At 40.7% G+C, this 27206-nt stretch overlaps 1 protein-coding gene across 1 annotated transcript; it reads left to right on the top strand.

Moving 5' to 3' along the window:
- The first annotated feature begins 760 nt into the window (after positions 1 to 760).
- LOC117551227 lies at positions 761 to 27071 on the top strand. Its single transcript, XM_034223998.1, has 19 exons — positions 761 to 870; positions 946 to 1004; positions 1086 to 1146; positions 1929 to 2083; positions 2150 to 2214; positions 2280 to 2373; positions 2969 to 3220; positions 3761 to 4054; positions 6768 to 7019; positions 12709 to 13026; positions 15242 to 15351; positions 16520 to 16739; positions 17420 to 17575; positions 18886 to 19076; positions 19406 to 19557; positions 21453 to 21710; positions 23715 to 23868; positions 24848 to 24980; positions 26947 to 27071. The coding sequence occupies exons 1-19, from the start codon at positions 761 to 763 to the stop codon at positions 27069 to 27071; spliced, it is 3159 nt and encodes a 1052-aa protein (XP_034079889.1).
- Positions 27072 to 27206: the final 135 nt, after the last annotated feature.

The following is a 27206-nucleotide window of genomic DNA, read 5'->3' on the forward strand; positions in this document are numbered from 1 at the left end:
ACCTCTTATATATTGGTGAGATTAAAATGAATATACCAAAAATATGCTGCATCACATCTTCTGCATAATTCTCTTCATAAACTTCCGCAATATGCGTGGGGATTGTTGCAGTAGAAAATTCCACTGTAGCGCCTCGTACATTAATGGGAAACCCTAAATGTTTGAGCACCCTCTATGAAACGTCAAGCTACCCCACAGTACCCGCAAAATAAATCTCTGGCGCCGCCACTGAGCCTGACTATTTGTGTTGGGGGGGGGCCCGACTTTTTTTTTTTTTCTCCAAAGGAAAAGTTTGAGAACCACTGAGTTAGTTTAATATAATTTGTGAGGGTTTAATCTATACCGAATAATCATGTTTTAATAGTTTTGGCTAAGTATTGTGTGTCAAAATCTGTAATCTGTAAAGTAAATAGTAAATAAATCTGTAAAAAGACATTAGCTTCCAAAACGTAGTAGAGCAGAAGTATAAAGTAGCATTTAATGAGAATACTCAAGTAAAGTACAAGTATCTCAAATGCACTCACTGATCAAATCTGTCCTTGAGCCAACAGAAAATACTCCGTTTTAGTACATACAATTAAACTCACACACTTTCAGAATGGATTTAAAAGTAAATTATTACATTTGTATTTGTCTTAGTTCTGTTTATATCTTAATGTCAATTACAAACGTTCACTGCAGACTTGAGTTTCCCATGAAATCTCCTAAATAACAATAAAAAAAAGTATATAATTGCATTAAACTCTCAAAAGTACGACACATGATCAGGTGCGTGAAGGCAGCACACACCTGCCTCTTGTTAGGAGTCCAAACAAGCTTCGACTCTGAAAAACACTACATGCTCTCCTTTGCTGGAATAAAACAGAAAATGTAAGATATAAACACGTTAATATTCAGTATTATCTGACTTAAAATCAGATAATTAATCCGCGTTTGTGTTTCCAGGAACTCTTTAGAATTTTCCTTCATCTTTTTCATCCTGGTCCCTCACACCATATCGTTTGGTGAGTAGCGCACATGTTACGCAGTGGAAATAATCCAGGTTTTGTTGCATTTTGGAGATACTTTGAGTGGTTTTCCTGCAGGACGGAGCCATGATATTTCCTTCTCGATCTGCTGGATGGACAACAACCATGTCCTGGAAAGGTGAGCGCGAGGAAAGCACGTTTTTTAGTTGTGTGCACGTGCAGTCTTCGTTACAGATCGGCAAATCTGGATATATAGTTAAACATTAACATATCATATATTAATGGTTAAATCGGCATACATAACTTCAATGTTACTCTTATATTTGTTTCCTATAGTAGGATTATAGTGTATAGGATTTACGTAGTATTTTTTTCTTCTTCTACTCCAATACAATAACCAGTTCGTTTTTATATATAAAAGCCCATGTAGGCTGCTGTACTAATTTTTTTTATATATATATACTCGGTATTTCCACAAAGACTCGTGTATTTAATAGTGGTAAAGACAGGATAAAGTAAAAGTACTCGTCCTGCACAATGACCCATTTCAACACAATATCAAGAACAGAAGTATAAATGTACTTAAATTATCAAAAGTAGGCTACAAGTACTAGTTAATGCAAAATGGATATGTTCACCGTATTATATTACTCATATTATCCTGTTTTTATCCAGCATTCTAGTTTTGTTTGTCAACATGGACCACATTTTAGATACGAGAAATACTGTGTAGATTAGTACTATACAGTACTGCATTATATCTTATGAGCATATCATGTGTTTTATATGTACAAAGTGAGTGTTAAAATGGATGTAGTGGAGTAAAAAGTATGATATTTGCCTCTGAAATGTAGAAGTGTAAAGAAGCTTTAAATGGAAATACTCAAATTTTAAAGTACAATACTTGTGTACATATACTCAATAGGGTATCATTAAACATGCATTTTTCCATCTTTTCAGGCAGGATGTGAACGTATGGCTGAATGACACCGCATTAGGAAACATCAGGAAGGAGGCGAAGGTCACCTCTCTGACGGTGCCTCCAGGTGTTGAAAACAAGCTCACCCTTCAGTATGGAGACAAAGTTGAGGCATGGACTTTAAGAATTAGCCCATGTAAGTATCTTTTTAAATATCCTAGCATACTAAAAATCACTAGTTATTAAATGTGTTTATCTTTAGGGACAAGGTTCACTGAGATCAGAGGCCGGCAGAAACCCCAAGAGAAACCAACAAGTGCTACCAAGGTACTTCTGATATATCAAAATAACATATTATCCAGCTCACTCTTGCTAACTTGTTCTTTCTTCAGGGGTTCTTGGAGATGCTGAGCACCACTGAAGTGTTTGCATGTGAGAATAGCACATTATTCTTATACCAGGACGACCACTTCTTCCTTGCAATTGGTGAGATTGTCTTTTTGTTTATTCAGTTATTTATTGTATTTAAATGTCGACCAGACCTCCATTTTTAAAGAGGCCCTGATATGCTTATTTTCAGGTGTATATCAGTATGTAGTAGTAATAATAATAATAATAATAATAATAATAATAATAATAATCCTTATATTTATTATAGCGCTTTATCAATGACTCTCAAAGCGCTTTACAAATACACATTACAAATACAGATCATACATGTAATGGTCATCTACTGTGGACAATACCCACAGGAGCAAGTTCAGGTGAAGTGTCTTGGACACAACGGCCTGACGCAGTGGGGCGGGAGCGGGTTTCGAACTGGAGTTCCCCAACGCCCCCTTGATCTGATGATCAAACGCACAGACCACTGCGCCACCCGTCCCCTGTAGTGTCTCTACTGTGACATGTCTCCATGATTTAATGGGTTTATTAACACTGCTTTAAATTGCCTATGCCTTTGTTTGACTCCAACTGCATTTCCGTATTGAGGTTAAGTTTCACGATGTTTATGCATCTATTTACACTGCTTTAAATGTACTATGTCTTTGTTTGTCTGCAACTACACTCCTGCTCATCCCAGGCCACACTATGCGTTTCCCCATCCAACTGGAGTCCAGGAGTCCCTCCATGCTGCTGGTTTCCTGGGTGGAGAACCCTCTATCATCATCCAGTCTCACTGTGAATCTTTACCACAGTGAGCTGGGTTCATATAACACTCTCAGCATGGACACAACCACAGACAACCAATACCGCTTCACAGCTCTGGAGTCCTGCAGCAACTACGTGGCCTGTGTGGAGACTCAGACCCTCACCTGCCTTTCTACTATCACCGGTATGTACTCAGAGGACGGAGAAGTACTCGGGTCTTGTTCTTGAGTAAAAGTAGAAGTACTCAGGTCTTGTACTTGAGTAAAAGTAGAAGTACTCAGGTCTTGTACTTGAGTAAAAGTACCGGAGTGTAGGAATACTCTGTTACAGTAAAAGTCCTGCATTCAAAATGTTACGAAAGTAAAAGTAGAAAACTATTGGCATCAAAACATACTTAAAGTAAAAGTACTCATTGCACAAATTGCATTAACGTTAATTAGCATTATAGCCTATGCAAACAATGCAGTTAAACATTTGCTTGGTTGATTTGGACAATCTTGGAGTGTATTTGGGGGCTATTGAGAATGTTCAATCCATTTCTTGCATTTTTAGGATCTAAAATGACCAGAAAGTAGCCATATTTGTACTCAGTGGACTGATTTTTGAGTCGATTTTGAAGTGTTAGACTACGCTTTATAATTTGTATTGGATAGATAGTTTATATTTTTAAAATGATAACTTAATAAAGGATCAAAAAGGCCTAACCGTTTCTGTTTCCCACCAGACCCAGACTCTCCCAGAGACTTCAAGGTGACGTCGTTTAACGGCAGCAGCATATCGTTGGCCTGGGATTGTCCTGAAAACAACAAGTTGTCCTTCTTCCTGCTCACCACCTTTCACCTGGACGGTTTGAACCACGTCACGGAGGAAGTGCTGTCGCTGCACAACAAAAACAACTTTGTGTTCATGTTGTCGAACCTGGAGCCGTGCGGGAGGGTCAGGTTTGGCTTTCAGACCGTTTGCCAGAAAGGGATCGAGTCCCGCAACAGCAAGATGGTCCTGAACGATGGAAACTCTGGTGAGACCTGCACCAAATGGGCGCATTAGATACTACACAACAACAACAACAACAACATGCATACGCTGGATATAGTCAGAGGTGGGAAGTATTGGAGTACAAATACTTTGTTACTGTACTTACTCTGATGACATTTTACTTCTTACATTTTGAACACAAATACCAGAGGCTTGTACTACGAAGCCGGTTCAACCTAACCTGGATATGTTTGAGTTAGCCGGTTGGCCTAATCCAAAACATACGCGCTCACGACGTGGGTTATCAAGTGGATCGCTCAAGCCAGCCGTGTCCTATCTAGTTAGGTGCGCGTTCACATGAAAGCGGTGGTATCTGGAGCATTCGACCAATCACAAACATGGAGAAGCATACTGACAGCGCAGCGTCATACTTCCTGAATGAAAAGTCAACTATGATATTAGACATATGAAGAAGTTAAACTTTAAACATCCATGACGCAAACACTTTATCCAGGATCAAAGCCACAGAGCTGCACCTGCAAGGTGAATACAGCTGGTAACAGAAAAAGTGTTTGAATGCGTACATTAACAGGTTTATGATATCACTGCCCCGTCTAAGACACGATCTGACTTTCATTACATTTGACTCGTGTGTTTCGTCAACTTAATGTGTTGCTTAAAATAATACTTCTGCATACAGTATGACACTGAGTGTTGCACGGCCAGATATGGCTCAGGAAGCTGACTCAGATAAGGAGATATGTGATATGAATGATAATGGGACACATCAACGTCTGCACTCACAGTGCCGCGGACTGTACTTGATGTTACTCTGATCCGGTTACTTATGTTGTGGCAGATATTTAATTAAGCTTCTTAACGCTAATGTTATAATAGTCAGATTGCTCATAAGATGGGAGATGATATTCTATTAATGTTCACGTTCACACAGTCGGTGATTTTTGCCGGCCGTCTTTCCTGCAACGGCAGTTTAGGGTTAGCCTAGCCCTAACCCTAACCGCTGCTTATTTTTCTGACCACTTTTTACTTTGACTTCTTACATGTTGAACACAAATACCTGTACTTTCTACTTCTTACATGTTGAACACAAATACCTGTACTTTCTACTTCTTACATGTTGAACACAAATACCTGTACTTTCTACTTCTCACATGTTGAACACAAATACCTGTACTTTCTACTTCTTACATGTTGAACCCAAATACCTGTACTTTCTACTTCTCACATGTTGAACACAAATACCTGTACTTTCTACTTCTTACATGTTGAACACAAATACCTGTACTTTCTACTTCTTACATGTTGAACACAAATACCTGTACTTTCTACTTCTCACATGTTGAACACAAATACCTGTACTTTCTACTTCTTACATGTTGAATCCAAATACCTGTACTTTCTACTTCTTACTTGTTGAACTCAAATACCTGTACTTTCTACTTCTTTCATGTTGAACACAAATACCTGTACTTTCTACTTCTTACATGTTGAACACAAATACCTGTACTTTCTACTTCTTACATGTTGAACACAAATACCTGTACTTTCTGCTTCTTACATGTTGAACACAAATACCTGTACTTTCTACTTCTTACATGTTGAACACAAATACCTGTACTTTCTGCTTCTTACATGTTGAACACAAATACCTGTACTTTCTACTTCTTACATGTTGAACTCAAATACCTGTACTTTCTACTTCTTACATGTTGAACACAAATACCTGTACTTTCTGCTTCTTACATGTTGAACACAAATACCTGTACTTTCTACTTCTTACATGTTGAACACAAATACCTGTACTTTCTACTTCTTACATGTTGAACTCAAATACCTATACTTTCTACTTCTTACATGTTGAACCCAAATACCTGTACTTTCTACTTCTTACATGTTGAACACAAATACCTGTACTTTCTACTTCTTACATGTTGAACACAAATACCTGTACTTTCTACTTCTTACATGTTGAACTCAAATACCTGTACTTTCTACTTCTTACATGTTGAACTCAAATACCTGTACTTTCTACTTCTCACATGTTGAACACAAATACCTGTACTTTCTACTTCTTACATGTTGAACTCAAATACCTGTACTTTCTACTTCTCACATGTTGAACACAAATACCTGTACTTTCTACTTCTTACATGTTGAACACAAATACCTGTACTTTCTACTTCTTACATGTTGAACTCAAATACCTGTACATTCTACTTCTTACATGTTGAACTCAAATACCTGTACTTTCTACTTCTTACATGTTGAACTCAAATACCTGTACTTTCTACTTCTCTCATTTTCCAAACAGCTGGTTCCTTTAGTCTGAATGTGTGTTTGATGCGTGATCATTATTCTTTAGAGTCATTGCGTGCCTATTGATTTGAACACGATCCGTGTATCCATCATTTCCTGGTCTTCTCTAAAGAAGAGGGACCAATGGAAACGTTGTCATGTTGCCGTTGTTCAGCATGGAAACATTCATTAGCTAACAATGACATTATTGTTCTATTAATATAAAGGGAGGTCAGGTACTCTTTAAAACAGCTGCTAGTTATGGGTACTTTTTACTGAAGTACATTTCAAAGCCCTCTTTACTTTGACTTGAGTAAAGAAGTTTAGTCAGTACTTCTACTTTTACCAGAGTATTTTCAAACATGGGTATCTGTACTTCTACTTGACTAAAGGATGTGTGTACTTTTGCATCTCTGAACATAATCCTGTCTGTTCCTCAGCTCTCTCCAGCATCGAGGCCCTGCGTCAGTCATCGTTCGGCCCCAATAACTACACCCTGATCTGGGAGGTGAGGAACACGTCGTCCATCTCCTCCTTCAGAGTCCACCACCAGGGGGAGCTGCAGGGCTCCACGCTGAGCACCAGCTTCACCGTGGGGGGGCTCCTGCCATGCCAGCAGTATGAAGCCAGGGTGGAGGCGATGTGTGGAGACGGAGTTCTCATGAGCTCCGAGACAATCACAGCACACACAGGTAATGTGGATGAAAAGACACATGCTACTGTTAATATGCACACTTTTATTGGCCATTTTGAGTCCTTTAATAACAGTCTAACTACGGTGCAATACGGGTGTAAAACAGGTTTAAAACAGGTCTACCATGGGTGTAATAGTTGTATAGGTGTAACATAGGTGTAACTAGAGAATGCAATTCCTGAAGAAATTACTAGTGGGAATGCTTTCTGCTGAAAAGCTGACTCTAAACTGCTATGCTGAAATGTAATGTGTAAGAAGAAAGTGAAGAATTTAGATTGAAATGTAATGTGTAAGAAGAAAGTGAAGACTTTAGATTGAAATGATACATGAACACTGGGGGATTGAATGTGTGATGAGAGAAGAAAAGAAAGTAAAAAGGCTTGGAAAAGCAGCAGAATATTTGAACTGCAAACTATTGAACTAACTTGATGGCGAAGGATCTGTCGCCATGCCAACGGCATTTGATGACATCCCATAATACGCTTAGATATGTTGATGGCTGCATTGTTGCCAAACCTGTGAAGTTTTGTGCCATTTCGAGCATTTTAACTGAAGTTGTGAGAACTGTGTTTCATAGTGAGCATTGTGTTGCCAAGGCAACGGCATTTGAAGAAATCTTAAAACTGTCATGTGAAGTTTGAGCACTTTTTTCATAGGAGTTGTAGCATGCCCGGCGCCGTGGGAGGGCCAGGGAGGGCCAGGCCCTCCCATTTGACATTCCTGCCCTCCCCCAATAAACACGTTTTTAAAAAAATATTTATAACATTGAACTTTTATGCTACGATGTATGTGATGTCAGATAGTAACTACAAAAAAAATCGCAGGCTACGTCAAATAAATTCATGTGTCTGTTGTGATTTGTGATTCGTCCACATTTAGACCAATCACAGCGTCACACTCAGTCGCCAATTCTGGATTTGTTTATTGTTTATTGTGCATTCTGTAGACTGCCATTTCTGTTTCAATGACAAAATGGACATCAGAAATTGGCTCAAAAGATCTAAGAATGTATTAAAACGAAATGGCGATGAAAGAACTGCAGCCGATGGTGCTGCTGGCGACCCTGCACCTGCCGTTGCAGCAGCACGCCTTAATCTCACAAGCTTGACCTCGGCAAACCCCGGGGCTGAGTTAGCGAGCCCAATCCTTGACTCATCAAGGCGGCCGCCACCAACGCTGTCCTCCGAGGCACAGCTCCTTGTGCTCCTACCGTCACCACATGCGTTGCCACACCCTGTACCACACCCGCCGCCAGCAGCAGCAGCGGCAGCAGCATCCTCCTCCTCCTCCGTGCCGGTGCCTCCACTACAGACGCTACCTTGCAGCACATCAACGGGTACTATTGGGCCAGCAACCGCTCAAAGACCAACAGCCCAAGATGATCTTGGGGTTAATAAACCCACAGGTGAAACTGGATCGTTATCCAGAGAGATTGTTTTCAGGGAAGAAGCGCACTTTAGCCGCTGCATGGCACAACAGACCATGGCTTGAAGATTCGTTAAAAGCAGACGCAGCCTTTTGTTTCCCCTGTAGACAGTTTAAAGTGAATACGTCTTCATCTGATGCGGCTTTTACTGTCAAAGGTTTTTGCGACTGGAAACACGCATTACAGACTGATAAAGGACTGCTAAGGCATGCCGCATCAAAAGAACACATTTCATGTGAGAGTTTGTGGAGAGAGAGAGAGAGAGAGAGAGAGATACGCGAGGAAACAAATAAGGAAATTAGTACTTTGGTGCAGATCAGCTGCACGGAGCCGTTATTACGTGTCAGCTGTCGTTGATATGATAGCTCTTTTAGCTGTCAACCAACTCCCTCTCAGAGGTGACCACGATGCACTCCACAGCATGTCCGAGTCAGGCAGTGGGCTCTTCCTATCGCTGTTTGAGTATACGCTGCACAAAGATGCAGAGTTGGCCAAAATAATAGAAAGCATTCCCCACACAGCAACACACACCTCTCACGACATGCACAATGCCATAATAGAAATAATGAGCACCTTAGTGACTGAGCATATTGTCGAAGAGATGGGGGATGCAGTGTATTCAATTAAAGTCGACGGAACCAGGGATCCCACCGGGCAGGAGAATATTTCCATTGTTCTTCGGTTTATCGATGCAAACTGTGAGATAAAAGAGCGGCTTTTGACCATAGCCACTGCAGACAGAGGGGATGCCAACACTCTAACCCAAACGGTTATTTCCGAACTGACCAAGGCTGGACTGAGCACAGACAAAATACTGAGCCAAGTGTATGACGGGGCCTCCCTGATGTCGGGAAAACATGGTGGAGTACAGAAACTCCTTCAGGATACATTGAAGAGGGAAATCCCATACGTGCACTGCTTCAATCATCAGCTCCATTTAGTGGTAGTGCAGGCAATGTCTGCAGAACAGCCCATCACAGATTTTTTTAATGTGTGTAACCTCTTGTACAAATTCATCCGAAAACCCACAGTCGCGGTTCATTATCAAGGGGAAACACTAAAACGTCTACTTGACCAACGCTGGACCGGTCATTTGGCCACAGTGCAGGTGATACAGAAATCACATGGGGAAATTTCCCAGCTGTTGACGGAAGTTCAACGTGCACGCTCCTTCCCAGCTGACCTGAGAGTGGAAGCTGTGGGACTGCTGAGTGTCATCTCAAAGCTGGACTTCAGATTCATTGCGCTTCTCATCAACAAGATTTTGATGCTTCTTGAACCACCTAATAGAATGCTACAATCGAAAGACATGGATCTCCTGACAGCTGTCCAACTGGTGAACTCAGCCACGGAGTGTGTTGCGGGCCTGCGCACAGAAACCGAGTTTGGTGCGCTATGGGATAAGTGTGGAGCAGCAGAGGACACAACTGACCCGCCCCAAAGTAAGAAGAGACGCACAACAAAAAACACAACTCTACAAGATTACGTTGTTGAGCAATCTACTGGAGCACGGCTTGACCAGGACGAAACAGTAACAGAAAGTAGGAGACTGTTTTACAGCTGCATTGACGCAGTGTGTGGAGAGATGGCACGACGCTTTGGAGAGCGCAACAGCGCACTGATGGAATCACTGGCTTCACTTGATCCTGAGAGTCATTTATTTTTGAACACAGACAAAGTATTGCCCCTGTTGGAGTTGACCAGCACTAAACTTGTAGAAGCCGAGTTTGTTGTGGCCCGACAGTTTCTTCGCGCACAAATGGAAGGCTCTACGCCCCCAGATGATGGAAAATGGACCATTAAAACACTCCTCACCACCTTCCACAAGACCCTGGAAGCCATGCCAAGTGTCATAGGGGCATTTAAGTCGGCCTTAACTTTCGGGGCCTCCACTGCTACCTGTGAGAACTCGTTTTCAGCCCTGAAAAACATTTTCAGTGACCACCGACGGAGCATGCTGCAACAGCGGAAAGCTCACCTTATTCAACTCGGGTTTGAAAAGGACTTGACCAGGAAATGCAGGGATGAGTGGAAGGACACTTTGCTGAGGCGATTCCATTCTTCAGGCAAACGGCGTCTCCAGCTTTATTAGCATAAAGTAGTAAGTAATGTTTGCATGTCAATATGTCAGTGCTTACTGCGCCACATTACGCACTGCATAATGTGGTGTCGCTCCCTCTGTATTATTATGTTTGCTGCGCCGGTCAACGGTGACCCAATCAAAGCTGTTGCTGTTATATTTTTATTTCAAATGTGTGTGTTAAGGGAAATGTGCATATGTCCTCAGTTGTTGTTGATATATATATATATATCATTAGCCTATGTCTATTCTGTACTCAAGCTCACAAAGGGATGTCATGTTATTGTACCACTGTGAGGCACTGAAGTGTTATGTGCTACTTAAGGACGCAGGCTTTCGTCATATGTAAATGAGGGTGTGTTCACCTGATGCACATTCAGTCCAGATATATATGTGTTGTTGTTCTAAGTTAGCTCGGCTGAGCGAAAGGATGCACCTGCAGTGCATAGGAAAATAAACCATGCCCAAGGCGGGCTAAACAGTTCATCGTCTCCGTCTCTACTATTTCTCTCCGAGTGCAACGATGAGGCAGCTGCCATCTTTAACTAGTGTGCCTTGTTCGTGATTTACCAGTGTTTGTGCTGCCACGCACACAAGGTTTCAAAAGTGGTTTCTATGTTGCATGTATTTGCGATAAGTGTGCGTCTTTACGCAATGCTGTTGGCCTCGCTGTTTGATATATATTGTGCCGCAGGCACGCAGCACGTGACGGTTTTGTGTGCCCTCCCATGAAAATCATATGCCCTCCCTTTAGATTTGTTCTGGCGCCGGGTCTGAGTTGTAGCATGTCAGTTGGAGTTATGACATCATCGTGTTCCATGAGACAGGTGTTTATATTTGAGCTAACGATGTGTCCAGAGATCAAAGGTTTCCATGGTGATGTGCAGTAATCTGTGAGAGGAGAGCATTGTTCTGAATGGGAGATAAACCTCTTACATGTGAACGTTTTGTTGAAGAACCGTAACATTTCAACGCGTGAAGCATGTCAAGGAACTTGAGCATCTGAAGTGTACTTTTGGGTTAATAATTAACGGCTTTAATGGAGACATGTTGAACGTTTTTGTCACTTCATGCCCTCAAGAGGCATTTTGCTTAATTTTTTTTCATTTTTCAAGCTACGAGATGTTTGTCATGCCAAATTATGTCTCAGGAGTGTAGGGTTTGGGAATTATGGCAGGTTTTTAAAAAATATATATATGAAGGCGAATTTTAAGCTGTCCTCCACTCTAGCTGTGACATCACGCACCTTAACGAGCTGCTAAATACACACTAATGTTAAAATCTGAAGAAAACCTCTTTACCAAGGTCTGAACAATGGTTAATATTTGTAAAAGTATGAATCAGATTTATAAGTTCTTTAACACGAATAATGTCAGAAAGATGTGTAACATTTTAAAGTTAGAAAGAGGTTTCTGAGTGAAAGTATGAATGAACAGTTGAAGTTGCATGAAGAGTTTTCAAGTCTGAAGAGTTCTCCATTGACTTCCATGTTAAAAATGTGATGAATTATGGGATGTATCTCTGGAATTATATATCTATCAGCATTTCCACTAAATTACAGTGTGATATTGGTGTAATACTGGTTTTACATAGATGTCAAATGGGGCTAATCACAGTGTAATATGGGTGTAAAACAGATGTTAACAATGGTGTACCATGGGTTTAATGACGGAATTGTATGGTTGATATAATGGTGTAATATTGGTGTGTTACATGGATGTAAAATCGAGATAATAACAGTGTAATACGAGTGTAAAACAGGTGCTAGGATGTTGTATAATTGGTGTAATAATGGTGGTTTAACATTGGTTTATAGTGGGTTAGAATAGGTGTAATACTGGTGTAGTGGAGCTGTATTACAGTGTAATACGGGTGTAGAAAAAAAAACAATCGAATTTTCCAAAATATGAATCTGTGATTGCCAATTTAAAAGTTAAATGATGTCGATATATATCACTTCTTGGCTTCACAGGTGTTTCGATGCAAGTTTTCACTATTCCTTGAGTGTTAAACGGTACCTATCCTTCTTCATTTCTATTTTATTTGTATTATTGTGTTGCACTGTTGGAGGAGCCTGTGACCAAAGATTTTCATTGACCTAACTACACTGTAGCTACAGTATGTACACATGACAATAAAAGCCTTGAATACCTTGTATGTTCTGCTTCTGTGTGTTTCCAGGTCCTCACCGTGTTTCTGAGCTCGGGTATCGCTCCAACGATTCCACCGCTCACTGGATCTCAAACAGCACCCTTCATGAAGCCGTGACCTTTCTATACGAGTTGCCTCAGGAGAACGGCATCATCATCCAGAGCAGCAGAATCAAAGATACAGAGCTGAGCCTCTTTGGGCTGGAGGAAGGAAAGAAATACCTGCTGGATGTGTGGGAGGAATGTGGCGTTCAGTGGGAATCGGAGCATTCCCAATTGTTATTTGAGGGAAGCAAAGTGTCCTTCGAGATCCTTGGGAGGGTGGCTGCTTCATCGCCTCTAAACCACGGTTAGTCTGAAGTCCCATCAACACAACACAGTTCAAAGGGGCTAACAGAGGTGGTGGAGTACAAATACTTCGTTACTGTACTTAAGTACATTTTTCTGTTACTTTACTCCACGACTTTTTACTTTGACTTCTTACACTTTGAACACAAATACCTGTACTTTCTACTTCTTAAATGTTGAATACAAATACCTGTACTTTCTACTTCTTAAATGTTGAACACAAATACCTGTACTTTCTACTTCTTACATTTTGAACCCAAATACCTGTACTTTCTACTTCTTAAATGTTGAATACAAATACCTGTACTTTCTACTTCTCACATGTTGAACACAAATACCTGTACTTTCTACTTCTTACATGTTGAACACAAATACCTGTACTTTCTACTTCTTAAATGTTGAATACAAATACCTGTACTTTCTACTTCTCACATGTTGAACACAAATACCTGTACTTTCTACTTCTTACATGTTGAACACAAATACCTGTACTTTCTACTTCTTAAATGTTGAATACAAATACCTGTACTTTCTACTTCTCACATGTTGAACACAAATACCTGTACTTTCTACTTCTTACATTTTGAATACAAATACCTGTACTTTCTACTTCTTAAATGTTGAATACAAATACCTGTACTTTCTACTTCTTACATGTTGAACACAAATACCTGTACTTTCTACTTCTTACATTTTGAATACAAATACCTGTACTTTCTACTTCTTAAATGTTGAATACAAATACCTGTACTTTCTACTTCTTACATGTTGAACTCAAATACCTGTACTTTCTACTTCTTACATGTTGAACTCAAATACCTGTACTTTCTACTTCTCACATGTTGAACTCAAATACTTGTACTTTCTACTTCTCACATGTTGAACTCAAATACCTGTACTTTCTACTTCTTACATGTTGAACCCAAATACCTGTACTTTCTACTTCTTACATGTTGAACTCAAATACCTGTACTTTCTACTTCTTACATGTTGAACCCAAATACCTGTACTTTCTACTTCTTACATGTTGAACTCAAATACCTGTACTTTCTACTTCTTACATGTTGAACCCAAATACCTGTACTTTCTACTTCTTACATGTTGAACCCAAATACCTGTACTTTCTACTTCTTACATGTTGAACCCAAATACCTGTACTTTCTACTTCTTACATGTTGAACTCAAATACCTGTACTTTCTACTTCTCTCATTTCCCAAACAGCTGGTTCCTTTAGTCTGAATGTGTGTTTGGTGCGTGATCATTATTCTTTAGAGTCATTGCGTGCCTATTGATTTGAACACGATCCGTGTATCCATCATTTCCTGGTCTTCTCTAAAGAAGAGGGACCAATGGAAACGTTGTCATGTTGCCGTTGTTCAGCATGGAAACATTCATTAGCTAACAATGACATTATTGTTCTATTAATATAAAGGGAGGTCAGGTACTCTTTAAAACAGCTGCTAGTTATGGGTACTTTTTACTGAAGTACATCTCAAAGTTCTTTACTTTTACTTGAGTAAAGAAGTTTAGTCAGTACTTTTACCAAAGTATTTTTAAACACGAGTATCTGTACTTCTACTTGAGTAAAGTGTGTACTTTTGCCATCTCTGGGGGCTAGTTTAATTATGATATCAATCAGAAACAGGTTCCTTGATGTTGTGGTGCATACATAAAAGTAAAACAAAAATTAAAAACACATAGAGAACTAGTTTAAGAAAACTAAAATAACATAAAAAAATATAGCAGTATTTGCATAGACACGGAATAAAATATGTCCAGTAATAAATAAATAAAACAGATATTGTGAGAGCTTGCAAAGAATATAATCCCTTTTTTATGATACGGTTACATGCCGCTTTACAGAAGCAGGTTGTCCATAAAGTACATGTCCCACAATGCATCTCGTTTTGTGACATGCGCACTGAAGAGACTTGCAATTATTCGATCTGCTTTCAGACATAGTTAATTATGAAGTTATTACCCTATCCGATAATCCAATGCAGAGGCAATAAGGTAATAACACATTATTATATATGTATTTTTATATAGTCTTAAAGTTACAACCGGCCCTTTGAGTGCAACCATAATGCTAATGTGGCCCGCGATGAAATTGAGTTTGACTCCTGATATACATGATTTGTTGGTGATTATCTTCCAGGATAACCTGCTGTGTTTCTCTTTTCTTGTTGTATGTTTCCTGTGGATCTGATGTTAGATTTCTCCATCTTTGCTCTCAAAATGGTCGTTCCCTGGTCTCTACCTGAGGATCTACTGGAAGACGATTCAGAGCCGAGAGCAGAGATGGGAAACATTTTCAAAGATAAGGTGGGAGGATAATTAACGGTTAACATACTTTAGTCACTGTCTGTCTGCAGACAGTTTTCATACTAATTTTAGAGCTCGATGTATAAAGAAATTAAAGTTCACTTTTAGTCCAATTTCCTCATGCAAACATTTATTTTCTGAACTAAGTTTTATCTTTACTGAGATGTAAAGAATACATTACAAACCGAGCATAATTTCTTCTTAATAGATGTATGTATTCTTGTCCTTTAGCATCACCATTAGCGACATTAGCTCAGTTGTTAGGTAGGGACTTTACTTGAACCACTTCAATTCCAAAATTGTTGTTCCTTCTTTTCCATCGCCTCTTTAATCTTTTTCACCCATTTGATCTTGTTTTTTTTAGACTAAGTGTAAATATGCACTGTGGCAGCGGGGTGTGGTTAGGGCGCCGGCTGCTGGAGAGAGGGGAGTGGCTCGGCCGGAGAGATGGGAGTGGCTCAGCCGGAGACCAGACAGCTGGCCAGAATCAGGTAATCAGTCAATAAAAGCATGGCGTTAACCTGGTTCTGGTCTCTCTTGCAGTAGAGGCTGGATCCTGAGAGCAGGATCCCCGGAGCCGAAACAACCCGTGTTATTTGTTTTGTGAACTTCCCCAGTCTGGCAATAAACGTCATTTTATTTTCACCACACACCTTCTCCTTACGACAATGGTCCCTGTTCAGGCGCCACTGTGAGCATTCTTGCTTGGGTAAAAACGAAGGAAGGAGAAGGTATGTGGTGAAAATAAAATGGCGTTTATTGCCAGACTGGGGAAGTTCACAAAACAAATAACACGGGTTGTTTCGGCTCCGGGGATCCTCCTCTCAGGATCCAGCCTCTACTGCAAGAGAGACCAGAACCAGGTTTACCACCATGCTTTTATTGACTGATTGATTACCTGATTCTGGCCAGCTGTCTGGTCTCCGGCCGCGCCACTCCCAGCAGCCGGCGCCCTAACTACACCCCGCTGCCACATGCACATTGACATTTCATCTCGTTGCAATGTCATCGATACTACCTCAGCTTTTACCACTCTTATTTATTTATGTCTATTTTTTACTGCAGTGAGAGTTGCCAACGAAATTTCGTTGTACTTTGTATGATGACAATAAATATATATTCTTCTCTTCTTATCCCCTCCCCTTCTTCTTCCGTTTCTATCCTTCAGCTGGAGGAGTTGTTAAGAGATTTCGTTCCTCCGGCCCGCGTTGAACTCGCCACCTTTGAACCTGCGGACGACCCGGACAAAACAGAAGTTCTCTTCATGTCTTTTAATGCATCCAAAACTGACGAAGACATTCCCCTTCCTGACGAGGATCAGCTAAACTACATTCACTCCCTGAACAGAAGCAACTGGATCGTTACAGATGGCGTCATTCACTGGAGCGGTGGGTGGAAAACCAGCTCAAAACATTAAAGGTCCCCTATTATACTGTTTTTCATCAATATACTACAGGTCTCAGATATATACAGAGCCTGTCTCTGATTGGCTGAAACACCAAACAGATCATTGCAGCATTACCCATAATCCCCTCTGTTTCAGCCCTGTTTCCAAAGTGCCTTGGTTGCTGATTGGCTAATGGTTACACAAGCCAACACATCGTTATGACATCATAAAGTGGCCAAAATCTGATCAGCTCATTTTCAGACAGGTTTTTATAGAAATGGATCAAAAAGAGAGAGAATCTTTGTTCCTGAAACTTTCAGAGTCTCTTTCCACAGAGGGGACACATGTTGATGTAGAAGAGACATGAAGAAGAGGGGACACATGTTGATGTAGAAGAGACATGAAGAAGAGGGGACACATGTTGATGTAGAGAAGACATGAAGAAGAGGGGACACATGTTGATGTAGAAGAGACATGAAGAAGAGGGGACACATGTTGATGAAGAAGAGGGGACACATGTTGATGGAGAAGAGACATGAAGAAGAGGGGACACATGTTGATGTAGAAGAGACATGAAGAAGAGGGGACACATGTTGATGTAGAAGAGACATGGAGAAGTGGATTTTGCATAATAGGTGACCTTTAAGATCTAAAATCTCTTTATCTTCGACTGTTTTTCAGGTCCAGATGTGTGTGCTTCCCTCCAGCGAGATGTGTGTCCGCCTGACTCGCTGTGCATCAACACCTTTGGCTCGTACACCTGTGTGTGTAAACATAAACACTACGATGTGAGCTCTGTGTCGGAGCCGCTTCCAACTTCAAATCCACTCTGCGTTGGTAAACCTCTCAAAGTTACTTCCTATCAGTTTGTGGTAAAATCGTTCTCAATCTAAATTCTCTTTTTCTAATGTAACTAAGGGCAATGGTGGAAAAAGTACTCAGATACTCTACTAAAGTAAAAGTACTCTTACCACACTTGAAACATACTCCATTACAAGTAAAAGTCCTGAGTTCAAAATGTTGCTTAACTCTCTGAGACCCACAATGGGACATTTCCGTTTTTGTATATTTTTGACTTTTATAAATTATCATTTTTTTATAGTATACTCAAGTGTTACACATCCCAGAAATCAGCACAACCTCAGGTCACGTTATACGTCACTCATTAAGGACTTCTATACACTATGATGAGTGATATGCGCCCATAAAACAGATAAAAAAAGAGCTTGAATTTTCAACTGATTTTATTAAAACGGAACTACTAACCATAATATTGAAAAAACATTCAACACAGAAAATTGATGGTAGAAAAAGTACTCGGATACTCTACTTAAAGTGGACCTATCATGCTATATTTGAATAATATAGCGTAGGACCATACTTATATAAGGCATATTTATACTTTTAATTTTTCAAAATACCAAACGGATCATGCATTTGAACCATTCCTCATTTCACTCAATGTAACACTGTCTTTTCATGGGCTGATTCTGGGAGAAGAGCACCATCTACAGGCCTGGCATATGTACTACAGCGTCTCCAGCGCTTTCGAACGGCAATGTCCGTGGCTGTCTCCTCCTGATTGGTGGAGTTGGCCCAATAGCCGTAGCGCCACTTCTGTGACGTCAGAGAAGTGTTCAAATCTGGATCAGTCTGGATCAGATCCGTTGCAGCCCCTTTTTAAGAGATTTGGGTATGGAGGAAATTAGAGAGGGTTGTGTTTTCTGACACTTGGTGAATTCCCTGGAACACCGGGGACACATGTTCATGTATAAAAGACGTACAAAAGTGCATTTTGCATGATAGGTCCCCTTTAAGTAAAAGTACTTATACCACACTTGAAACATACTCCATTACAAGTAGAAGTCCTGAGTTCAAAATGTTGCTTAACCCTCTGAGACCCACAATAGGACATTTCCGTTTACAGTAGAAGTACAAAGTAGCAGGAAAAGGAAATACTCAAGTAAAGTACAAGTACCCCAAAAGTACATTACTTAAGTAAATGTACTTGCCACCACTGTGTAAGGGAATACAGTTTTGTTTGTATCCTACATTTCCGATCTGTAATTATTTTTTAGATTACAAACATTTCTATAAGTCTGCAACCAATGAGATTCTTTGACTCTGACCCTTGTGTTTTGAAACAGAGAAAGGCCTTTTCAGCCAGTGTCTGAATAAATTAGTGATCTGCGCGATAGCAAAACCGTTCCTAACGTCTTCCCTCGGGGGGAAGGTGGACGTGAGGCTGAACGATGGCAGCTGCGCTATGGAAGAGAACGAGATGTTTTACTACCTCCGTATCCCACGAAAAACCTCTGAATGTGGGACTGAGAGGCGGGTGAGTGGGAATACAAATATATTTCTATATTACTAAGTGATTCTTTGGAGGGATATGCACGGCAGCATTTAGCCCTGGAGATAATGAATACAGAAACAAATCTTAACGTTAAAAAATGTTATTTTCAAATACCAGGTTTATTTTTTTAAATATTCACAAAGCATACATAAATAAACACATCTAGGTACATTAACTGCATAACAGATGACAAATCCATATTACAAATTAAAGAAAGGATACATAATTGTACAGTCTAGCTCAACATATCTCAGTTTATTCTACCTCTTTTAGACGTGTGACTTATGAGTTAACCCTTTGTGTTTTTGTAGGCGAACAGATCCCACATCGAAATACAAAACACTCTGACTGTGACTTTGAGCAAAGAGCAAACCATCAGCAGGCGGGATCTTCTAGTCGTGTGGAAGTGTGTCTACCCTCGACATTATGTTCGCAACACTCAACTCAGGGTGGACACCGAGTGGTGAGAAGAATGTCTTTATATTTTGTCTCTCTGCCTCATTTAGACGAGAAAAGATGGTTAAATAGGACGTATCCTGCTGATGTTCAGGTGTATATCAGTATGTAGTGTCTCTACTTTAAAGAGTCCTCTCCTGCTGATGTTCAGGTGTATATCAGTATGTAGTGTCTCTACTTTAAAGAGTCCTCTCCTGCTGATGTTCAGGTGTATATCAGTATGTAGTGTCTCTACTTTAAAGAGTCCTCTCCTGCTGATGTTCAGGTGTATATCAGTATGTAGTGTCTCTACTTTAAAGAGTCCTCTCCTGCTGATGTTCAGGTGTATATCAGTATGTAGTGTCTCTACTTTAAAGAGTCCTCTCCTGCTGATGTTCAGGTGTATATCAGTATGTAGTGTCTCTACTTTAAAGAGTCCTCTCCTGCTGATGTTCAGGTGTATATCAGTATGTAGTGTCTCTACTTTAAAGAGTCCTCTCCTGCTGATGTTCAGGTGTATATCAGTATGTAGTGTCTCTACTTTAAAGAGTCCTCTCCTGCTGATGTTCAGGTGTATATCAGTATGTAGTGTCTCTACTTTAAAGAGTCCTCTCCTGCTGGTGTTCAGGTGTATATCAGTATGTAGTGTCTCTACTTTAAAGAGTCCTCTCCTGCTGATGTTCAGGTGTATATCAGTATGTAGTGTCTCTACTTTAAAGAGTCCTCTCCTGCTGATGTTCAGGTGTATATCAGTATGTAGTGTCTCTACTTTAAAGAGTCCTCTCCTGCTGATGTTCAGGTGTATATCAGTATGTGTTGTGGAATATTTTCCAAGGCCCATAACTTTGACCCAGTGTATCAGTTCAAACTGTCCTGACTGAGCACAGGCACCTGTAACCTTGGCTGCTGTGCTCTCAGTGTTTTGTCTCCCTGTTCCTGCCTGTTGGCGTCAGCTGATAGAGGTGTTATCATTCTATCTTGTTATGCAGCATGTTGATGATGCTCTCTGAACTAGCTAAATACATGGGTCTGGGGTAGAGTTCTTCAGAATTGACGTGGCAACTCTACCGTGAAGTCAGAACCTCTGACTCTTGGACTTGTGATGTGAATCCTCCGGCCGTAACTCCAAATAAACAATCATGTGTTTGACATCAAAGCTACTGCTCTTCCCGTGTCTCCTTCCTGAGTCGGTGACTCCCACTGCATAGCTACACAGAAGTTTCCTCTACAGTATGTAGTGTCTCTACTTTAAAGAGTCCTCTCCTGCTGATGTTCAGGTGTATATCAGTATGTAGTGTCTCTACTTTAAAGAGTCCTCTCCTGCTGATGTTCAGGTGTATATCAGTATGTAGTGTCTCTACTTTAAAGAGTCCTCTCCTGCTGATGTTCAGGTGTATATCAGTATGTAGTGTCTCTACTGTCTCCATGCTTTAATGTTCAAAGAGCTCTTTATTCTTCTCATACTGCCTGTGCTGCAGCACCTCTTTTCACCCTCTGTCTGAAACCAGAGCCCAGTCTGCTCTGATTGGTTAGCTGGTCGGCTCTGTTGTGATTGGTCAACCTGCTTAGAGATGTCCCGCCCCTTAGCCAATCACGTACAATGTGTCGGAGAGCTAGCCAATAGGAGCACAAGTCTTACATAGTGATGAAAACAAACAGGGTCCAATGGAGGCGTTTACTTTTGCCCTATTTACTATTTGTATTCTATTATATATGTTGGAGGAGCTCAGGTCAGAATAATTTCATTGCCATTTCTACACTGTAGCTTTGTGCATATGACAATAAAACCTTTGAATCTTCAGGCATTTACATGCACTAAATTCTATATAACACATTACAGGGAAGGAAAAACCACAAAAAGCACTATATGGCCTCTTTTTAATAAACACAGGAAACCTCTAAAAACATGATTTCCTCTTTTAGGCTCTCCTCCGTCTCCCTGGTGGAGTTTAACTCCTCCCTGCAGCTGGGTCTCACCTTGACTCTGTTCACTGATGAGTCCTACACATCCAAATACATCGATACAATCACCATTGCACCGGAGGACAATCTCTTCCTCCAGGTGGCGCTGCAGAATGAGAACTCTTTTGCTGCAGATGTGCTCCTGCAGGTGGAGTCGTGCTGGGCCACGGAGAGCACCGACCCTCAGGACAACATCCAGGGTGTCATTCTTCAGGACGGGTGGGTGAAATGTGTATTTCTTAGTGCAGTGGCATGAAAATATATAAGTGTTATTGTTGCTTTGGACAATTTTAACTAAGCTTTATCAGCAGAGGTGGGAAGTAGTGGAGTACAAATACTTCATACTTAAGTACATGTTTCTGGTATCGGTACTTTAATCCACTACTTATTATTCTGACGACTTTTTACTTTTACTTCTTACATGTTGAACCCAAATACCTGTACTTTCTACTTCTTACATGTTGAACCCAAATACCTGTACTTTCTACTTCTTACATGTTGAACACAAATACCTGTACTTTCTACTTCTTACATGTTGAACTCAAATACCTGTACTTTCTACTTCTTACATGTTGAACTCAAATACCTGTACTTTCTACTTCTTACATGTTGAACTCAAATACCTGTACTTTCTACTTCTTACATGTTGAACCCAAATACCTGTACTTTCTACTTCTTACATGTTGAACACAAATACCTGTACTTTCTACTTCTTACATGTTGAACTCAAATACCTGTACTTTCTACTTCTTACATATTGAACACAAATACCTGTACTTTCTACTTCTTACATGTTGAACCCAAATACCTGTATTTTCTACTTCTTACATGTTGAACTCAAATACCTGTATTTTCTACTTCTTACATATTGAACACAAATACCTGTACTTTCTACTTCTTACATATTGAACACAAATACCTGTACTTTCTACTTCTTACATATTGAACACAAATACCTGTACTTTCTACTTCTTACATGTTGAACTCAAATACCTGTACTTTCTACTTCTTACATGTTGAACCCAAATACCTGTACTTTCTACTTCTTACATGTTGAACCCAAATACCTGTATTTTCTACTTCTTACATGTTGAACACAAATACCTGTACTTTCTACTTCTCACATTTTCCAAACAGGCTGGTTCCTTTAGTTTGAATGTGTCAAAGGACACAGAAACAACATTGTAGACCTGCACCAGGCTGGGAAGACTGAATCTGCAATAGGTAAGCAGCTTGGTGTGAAGAAATCAACTGTGGGAGCAATTATTAGAAAATGGAAGACATACAAGACCACTGATAATCTCCCTCGATCTGGGGCTCCACGCAAGATCTCACCCGTGGGGTCAAAATGATCACAAGAACGGTGAGCAAAAATCCCAGAACCACACGGGGGGACCTGTCAATGACCTGCAGAGAGCTGGGACCAAAGTAACAAAGGCTACCATCAGTAACACACTACGCCGCCAGGGACTCAAATCCTGCAGTGCCAGACGTGTCCCCCTGCTTAAGCCAGTACATGTCCAGGCCCGTCTGAAGTTTGCTAGAGAGCATTTAGATGATCCAGAAGAGGATTGGGAGAATGTCATATGGTCAGATGAAACCAAAATAGAACTTTTTGGTAAAAACTCAACTAGACGTGTTTGGAGGAGAAAGAATGCTGAGTTGCATCCAAAGAACACCTACTGTGAAACATGGGGGTGGAAACATCATGCTTTGGGGCTGTTTTTCTGCAAAGGGACCAGGACGACTGATCCGTGTAAAGGAAAGAATGAATGGGGCCATGTATCGTGAGATTTTGAGTGACAACCTCCTTCCATCAGCAAGGGCATTGAAGATTAAACGTGGCTGGGTCTTTCAGCATGACAATGATCCCAAACACACCACCCGGGCAACGAAGGAGTGGCTTCGTAAGAAGCATTTCAAGGTCCTGGAGTGGCGTGATCATTATTCTTTAGAGTCATTGCGTGCCTATTGATTTGAACACGATCCGTGTATCCATCATTTCCTGGTCTTCTCTAAAGAAGAGGGACCAATGGAAACGTTGTCATGTTGCCGTTGTTCAGCATGGAAACATTCATTAGCTAACAATGACATTATTGTTCTATTAATATAAAGGGAGGTCAGGTACTCTTTAAAACAGCTGCTAGTTATGGGTACTTGAGTACATTTCAAAGCCCATACGTTTCTTCTTTTTTTTCTTACGTTGTCCTCTCTTATCCTCAGCTGTGCTGTAGACGAAACGTTCCACTGGCTTTCCGTTAACGGCCAGGCACAGAAAAGCAGATGCTACATCCAGATGTTCAGTATGCCCAGAGGACTGCCGCTCTACATCCACTGCCTGGCCAACATCTGTGGACCCCTTGAAGACTGCACAAAGGTAAACTGAAGGGTCGCTTCAACCCAAGGAAACATCCAATATAACTTACTGCATTGAAAACGGCATACAGATGTAGTATTACCAGAAATATCTACTAGTACTGAAGTATACCAATCAGTGTTGTAAAGTAACTAAGTAGATTTATTGAAGTACTGGACTTTAGTAACATTTTGAGGTACTTTACTTGAATATTTCAGTGTGTTCTACTTTGTACTTCTACTCTTCAGAGGTAAATGGTGTACTTTTCCTCGACTACATGTATTTAATACCTTTTAGTTACTTCACAGATGTGGATGAATGATGTGAACTATAATCAAGTGTTGAATCAGACTTTAGTTCCACCTGGAGTAAATCCACAAGCTACCCTGCAGTATACAAAGTCATTCAAACTAGCTGCACCTTTACCAGCTTTGAGAACACTTTCATGATCAATCATTATAAAACATATCATATATATTATTCTGAAATGGACCAATCTGCACAACGACTACTTTTACTGTCTCTACTTTCACTATATTTTGATGAGAATACTTTTCTACTTTTACTTGAGGAACATTTTGAATGCAGGACAGAATATACTGTAACAGAATATTCCTACACTCTGGTACTTCTACTTTTACTCAAGTACAAGATCTGAGTACTTCTACTTTTACTCAAGTACAAGATCTGAGTACTTCTACTTTTACTCAAGTACACGATCTGAGTACTTCTACTTTTACTCAAGTACAAGATCTGAATACTTCTACTTTTACTCAAGTACAAGACCTGAGTACTTCTACTTTTACTCAAGCACAAGACCTGAGTACTTTCCCACCTCTGATACCATAACACATTGGATTGGTTATTATAACTCACGCATGAAAGTGGAAATAACATTTCACCGCAGTGCTAGAAGTGACATATTACATATAGGCTGCTGTTTGGAGGATGCGTGTAAATCTCATTGAAAATCACTAAACTGAGCCTGTTTTTGTAACAGAGTTGCAGCAGCGAGCAGCGGTCCAAAAGGTCAGTGAGTCAGAAGAGGAGAGACGGGAATCGAGCCGGCATCGTGTCCGCTGGTCCTCTGATGGTCAATCAGAGGGGGACGTCAGGAGTCCCACCGTCTTATTGTGAGTTTATATGGAGGAAGCTGAGCAGAGGATACGTTACATGAGGCGCTTTCACACCGGAGTACTTTTCCCCGTACTACTTCCCCTTTTAGTTCCGATAGTTCCTGGGATTTTGCGTTCACACCAAAAAGAGAACTTAGTTCATGAGAACTTTTCCCCCCTTTTCAGTCCCTGCTAGAGAGGTGGTACTTTCCTGGGGAGAAAAAAGTTCAAATTTCTATTGGCTGGGCGGATTGCAAAGCACGCCCCATAAAACTCGGAACGGTTTTTTGAAGCCGCCATTGTATTTGCTGGCATTAGCATTATTAGCCCCGCGCACCAACGGAGAGAGACTAACTTATGGCAACACAAAATAAAACATGGGAGCGGTGGAGGCGATTTACTCGGAAGGCTTCAGTAGAAGCTGCTGAGAGTCCCAGCAGCTTCTACTGAAGCCAGTCCCCAACTCCGGGGACTTCCGGCTGGGGACTTTGGGTGGCAGTATACGCCGTGAAGTTGTTTGCGGCCTGCCAGTAAACCCGAAGAAGTGACGTCAGCGGCTTCATTTGCGTAATCTTCCCTCAGGGAACTTATTCCGGTGTGAATGCGATCTGTACTTATTTCCATGGGGGAACTAATGGCGCGTTTCCACTGCAGGCCTCGTTCGGCCTCGCTCGGCCTCGCTCGGTTTGGTTAGGCCTTATTAGGCCCGGCTCACTTTAATGCTGCGCTTCCATTACAGTTAAGGAACTGGGGCAGTTACTATAGTAACGCAGTGTAGGCGGAGCCGTGACGTCATCTTCAATGAGAGCCCCAGAAAAACAACACAACCGTTAGCTCTTAGCACTCAGAGCTCACAGCTCCTCATATCTGTTCAGAAACTAGACAAAAGTTAAACAAGTACAAACCACAGACTGTCTGTGTCATGGCGAATACAGTCGCTGGTTTATTTATGTCTGTAGGCCGTTGTTGTGAGTGTGAACGGTCGGAGCAAATATAACGTTAGCTTAGCCAAGCTACATTTAGAAAACACGCATTTTAAAAGGGTTTTTCGCCTGCCGTCTGTCTGCAGACTTGTCAAAGCATTAATTCATGGTTTTTACTAACCGGTATCAGTATGTTGTTACTTCGGCATCATTTTGAAACGTGTATTACAATTAAATCACGGTCAAATATGTTCATCTTGTTGTAGTTGTAGCCCCCTTGCCAGCGATTCTCTCTCTAGTTTAGCATACTCAGCCCGACTCAGCCTGGTTGTTCCTGGCCCTAGAACCACGATTTAGTCAGGCCAGAAAAAAGGTGAAAAAGTAGCCCCGGGCCAAAACTAGGCCAAGTGGAAACGCAACCAAAAACGGGCCCCGCACGGCTCGGCACGCTTAAAGCGAGCTACCCGCTGCAGTGGAAACGCGCCATAAGTGCTGTGAACTAAGTGCGGCAAAGTGGCTATATACTTTTACACACGGTTTAGTTCTCTGCTCCATAGCTTCTCTTTGGATAACTGGATGAATACTCCAAAGGAGTTCTCGGTAAAATGTGCTCCAAAGTATTCCATCTTATTTTCTGACGGAGATAAAGTAATGTTTGTTGATTGATGATGACTTCACACTGTAGTCATCATCATCATCATCAATCAAACATTAGTTGTTTTATGGTCTGTCCTCTTTATCAGCAGTCAGCTAGCGAAAAAAGTCCAAATTGACCAATCAGAATCAAGGTATTCAACTAAGCCATGTAATACATTGACAATATATTTTACAATTTCTATGCTTCAAATTTCATGTAATCTTTCACTGTTTTTTTTTTTGTATCTTTTCGGCAAGTTACATCGGTTTCTTTTTCACTAGATTTTAATTAATTAATGTACATGTACTGATAGACCTTAAAATGTATCTCTAATGTTTTTCTTTATCGTTGGTCTCATTAGTTCAATGAGAGGTTGCACTCTGAATGCCGAGTTAGAAATTGACTTGTGTCCATTTCCTTTCAGGGGCAGTTCACATGACGATGATCGCCATCGTTGCTGGATCAATCTGCTTTTTGGGAGTAACTGTCCTCACCATGAGTGCAACCAAAGCAGTCATGACTTATTTTGAGCGACTACGACAGCAATAAAGTGTTTGAATAAAGCATCTGTGAGTGTGTTAATCATGAAGACTGTGAACTGTATTCATGGCAGCAGGACGGTATTCAAGAGGTCTTTTTGTGGTTTTTCCCTTTCCTGTAGTGTGTTATATAGGTTTTAGTGCA

This window comes from Gymnodraco acuticeps, unplaced genomic scaffold (genome assembly GCF_902827175.1).
Source record: "Gymnodraco acuticeps unplaced genomic scaffold, fGymAcu1.1, whole genome shotgun sequence".
Classification (NCBI taxonomy): domain Eukaryota; kingdom Metazoa; phylum Chordata; class Actinopteri; order Perciformes; family Bathydraconidae; genus Gymnodraco; species Gymnodraco acuticeps.

What these genes read in the sequence shown, in the direction of transcription:
- LOC117551227 (XM_034223998.1), top strand. Translation starts at nt 761, where the DNA reads ATGATCAGGTGCGTGAAGGCAGCACACACCTGCCTCTTGTTAGGAGTC. An exon ending in AACAACCATGTCCTGGAAAG is followed by an intron (nt 1,147 to 1,928) that starts GTGAGCGCGAGG and finishes CCATCTTTTCAG; the next exon opens with GCAGGATGTGAACGTATGGC. An exon ending in CTGCCTTTCTACTATCACCG is followed by an intron (nt 3,221 to 3,760) that starts GTATGTACTCAG and finishes GTTTCCCACCAG; the next exon opens with ACCCAGACTCTCCCAGAGAC.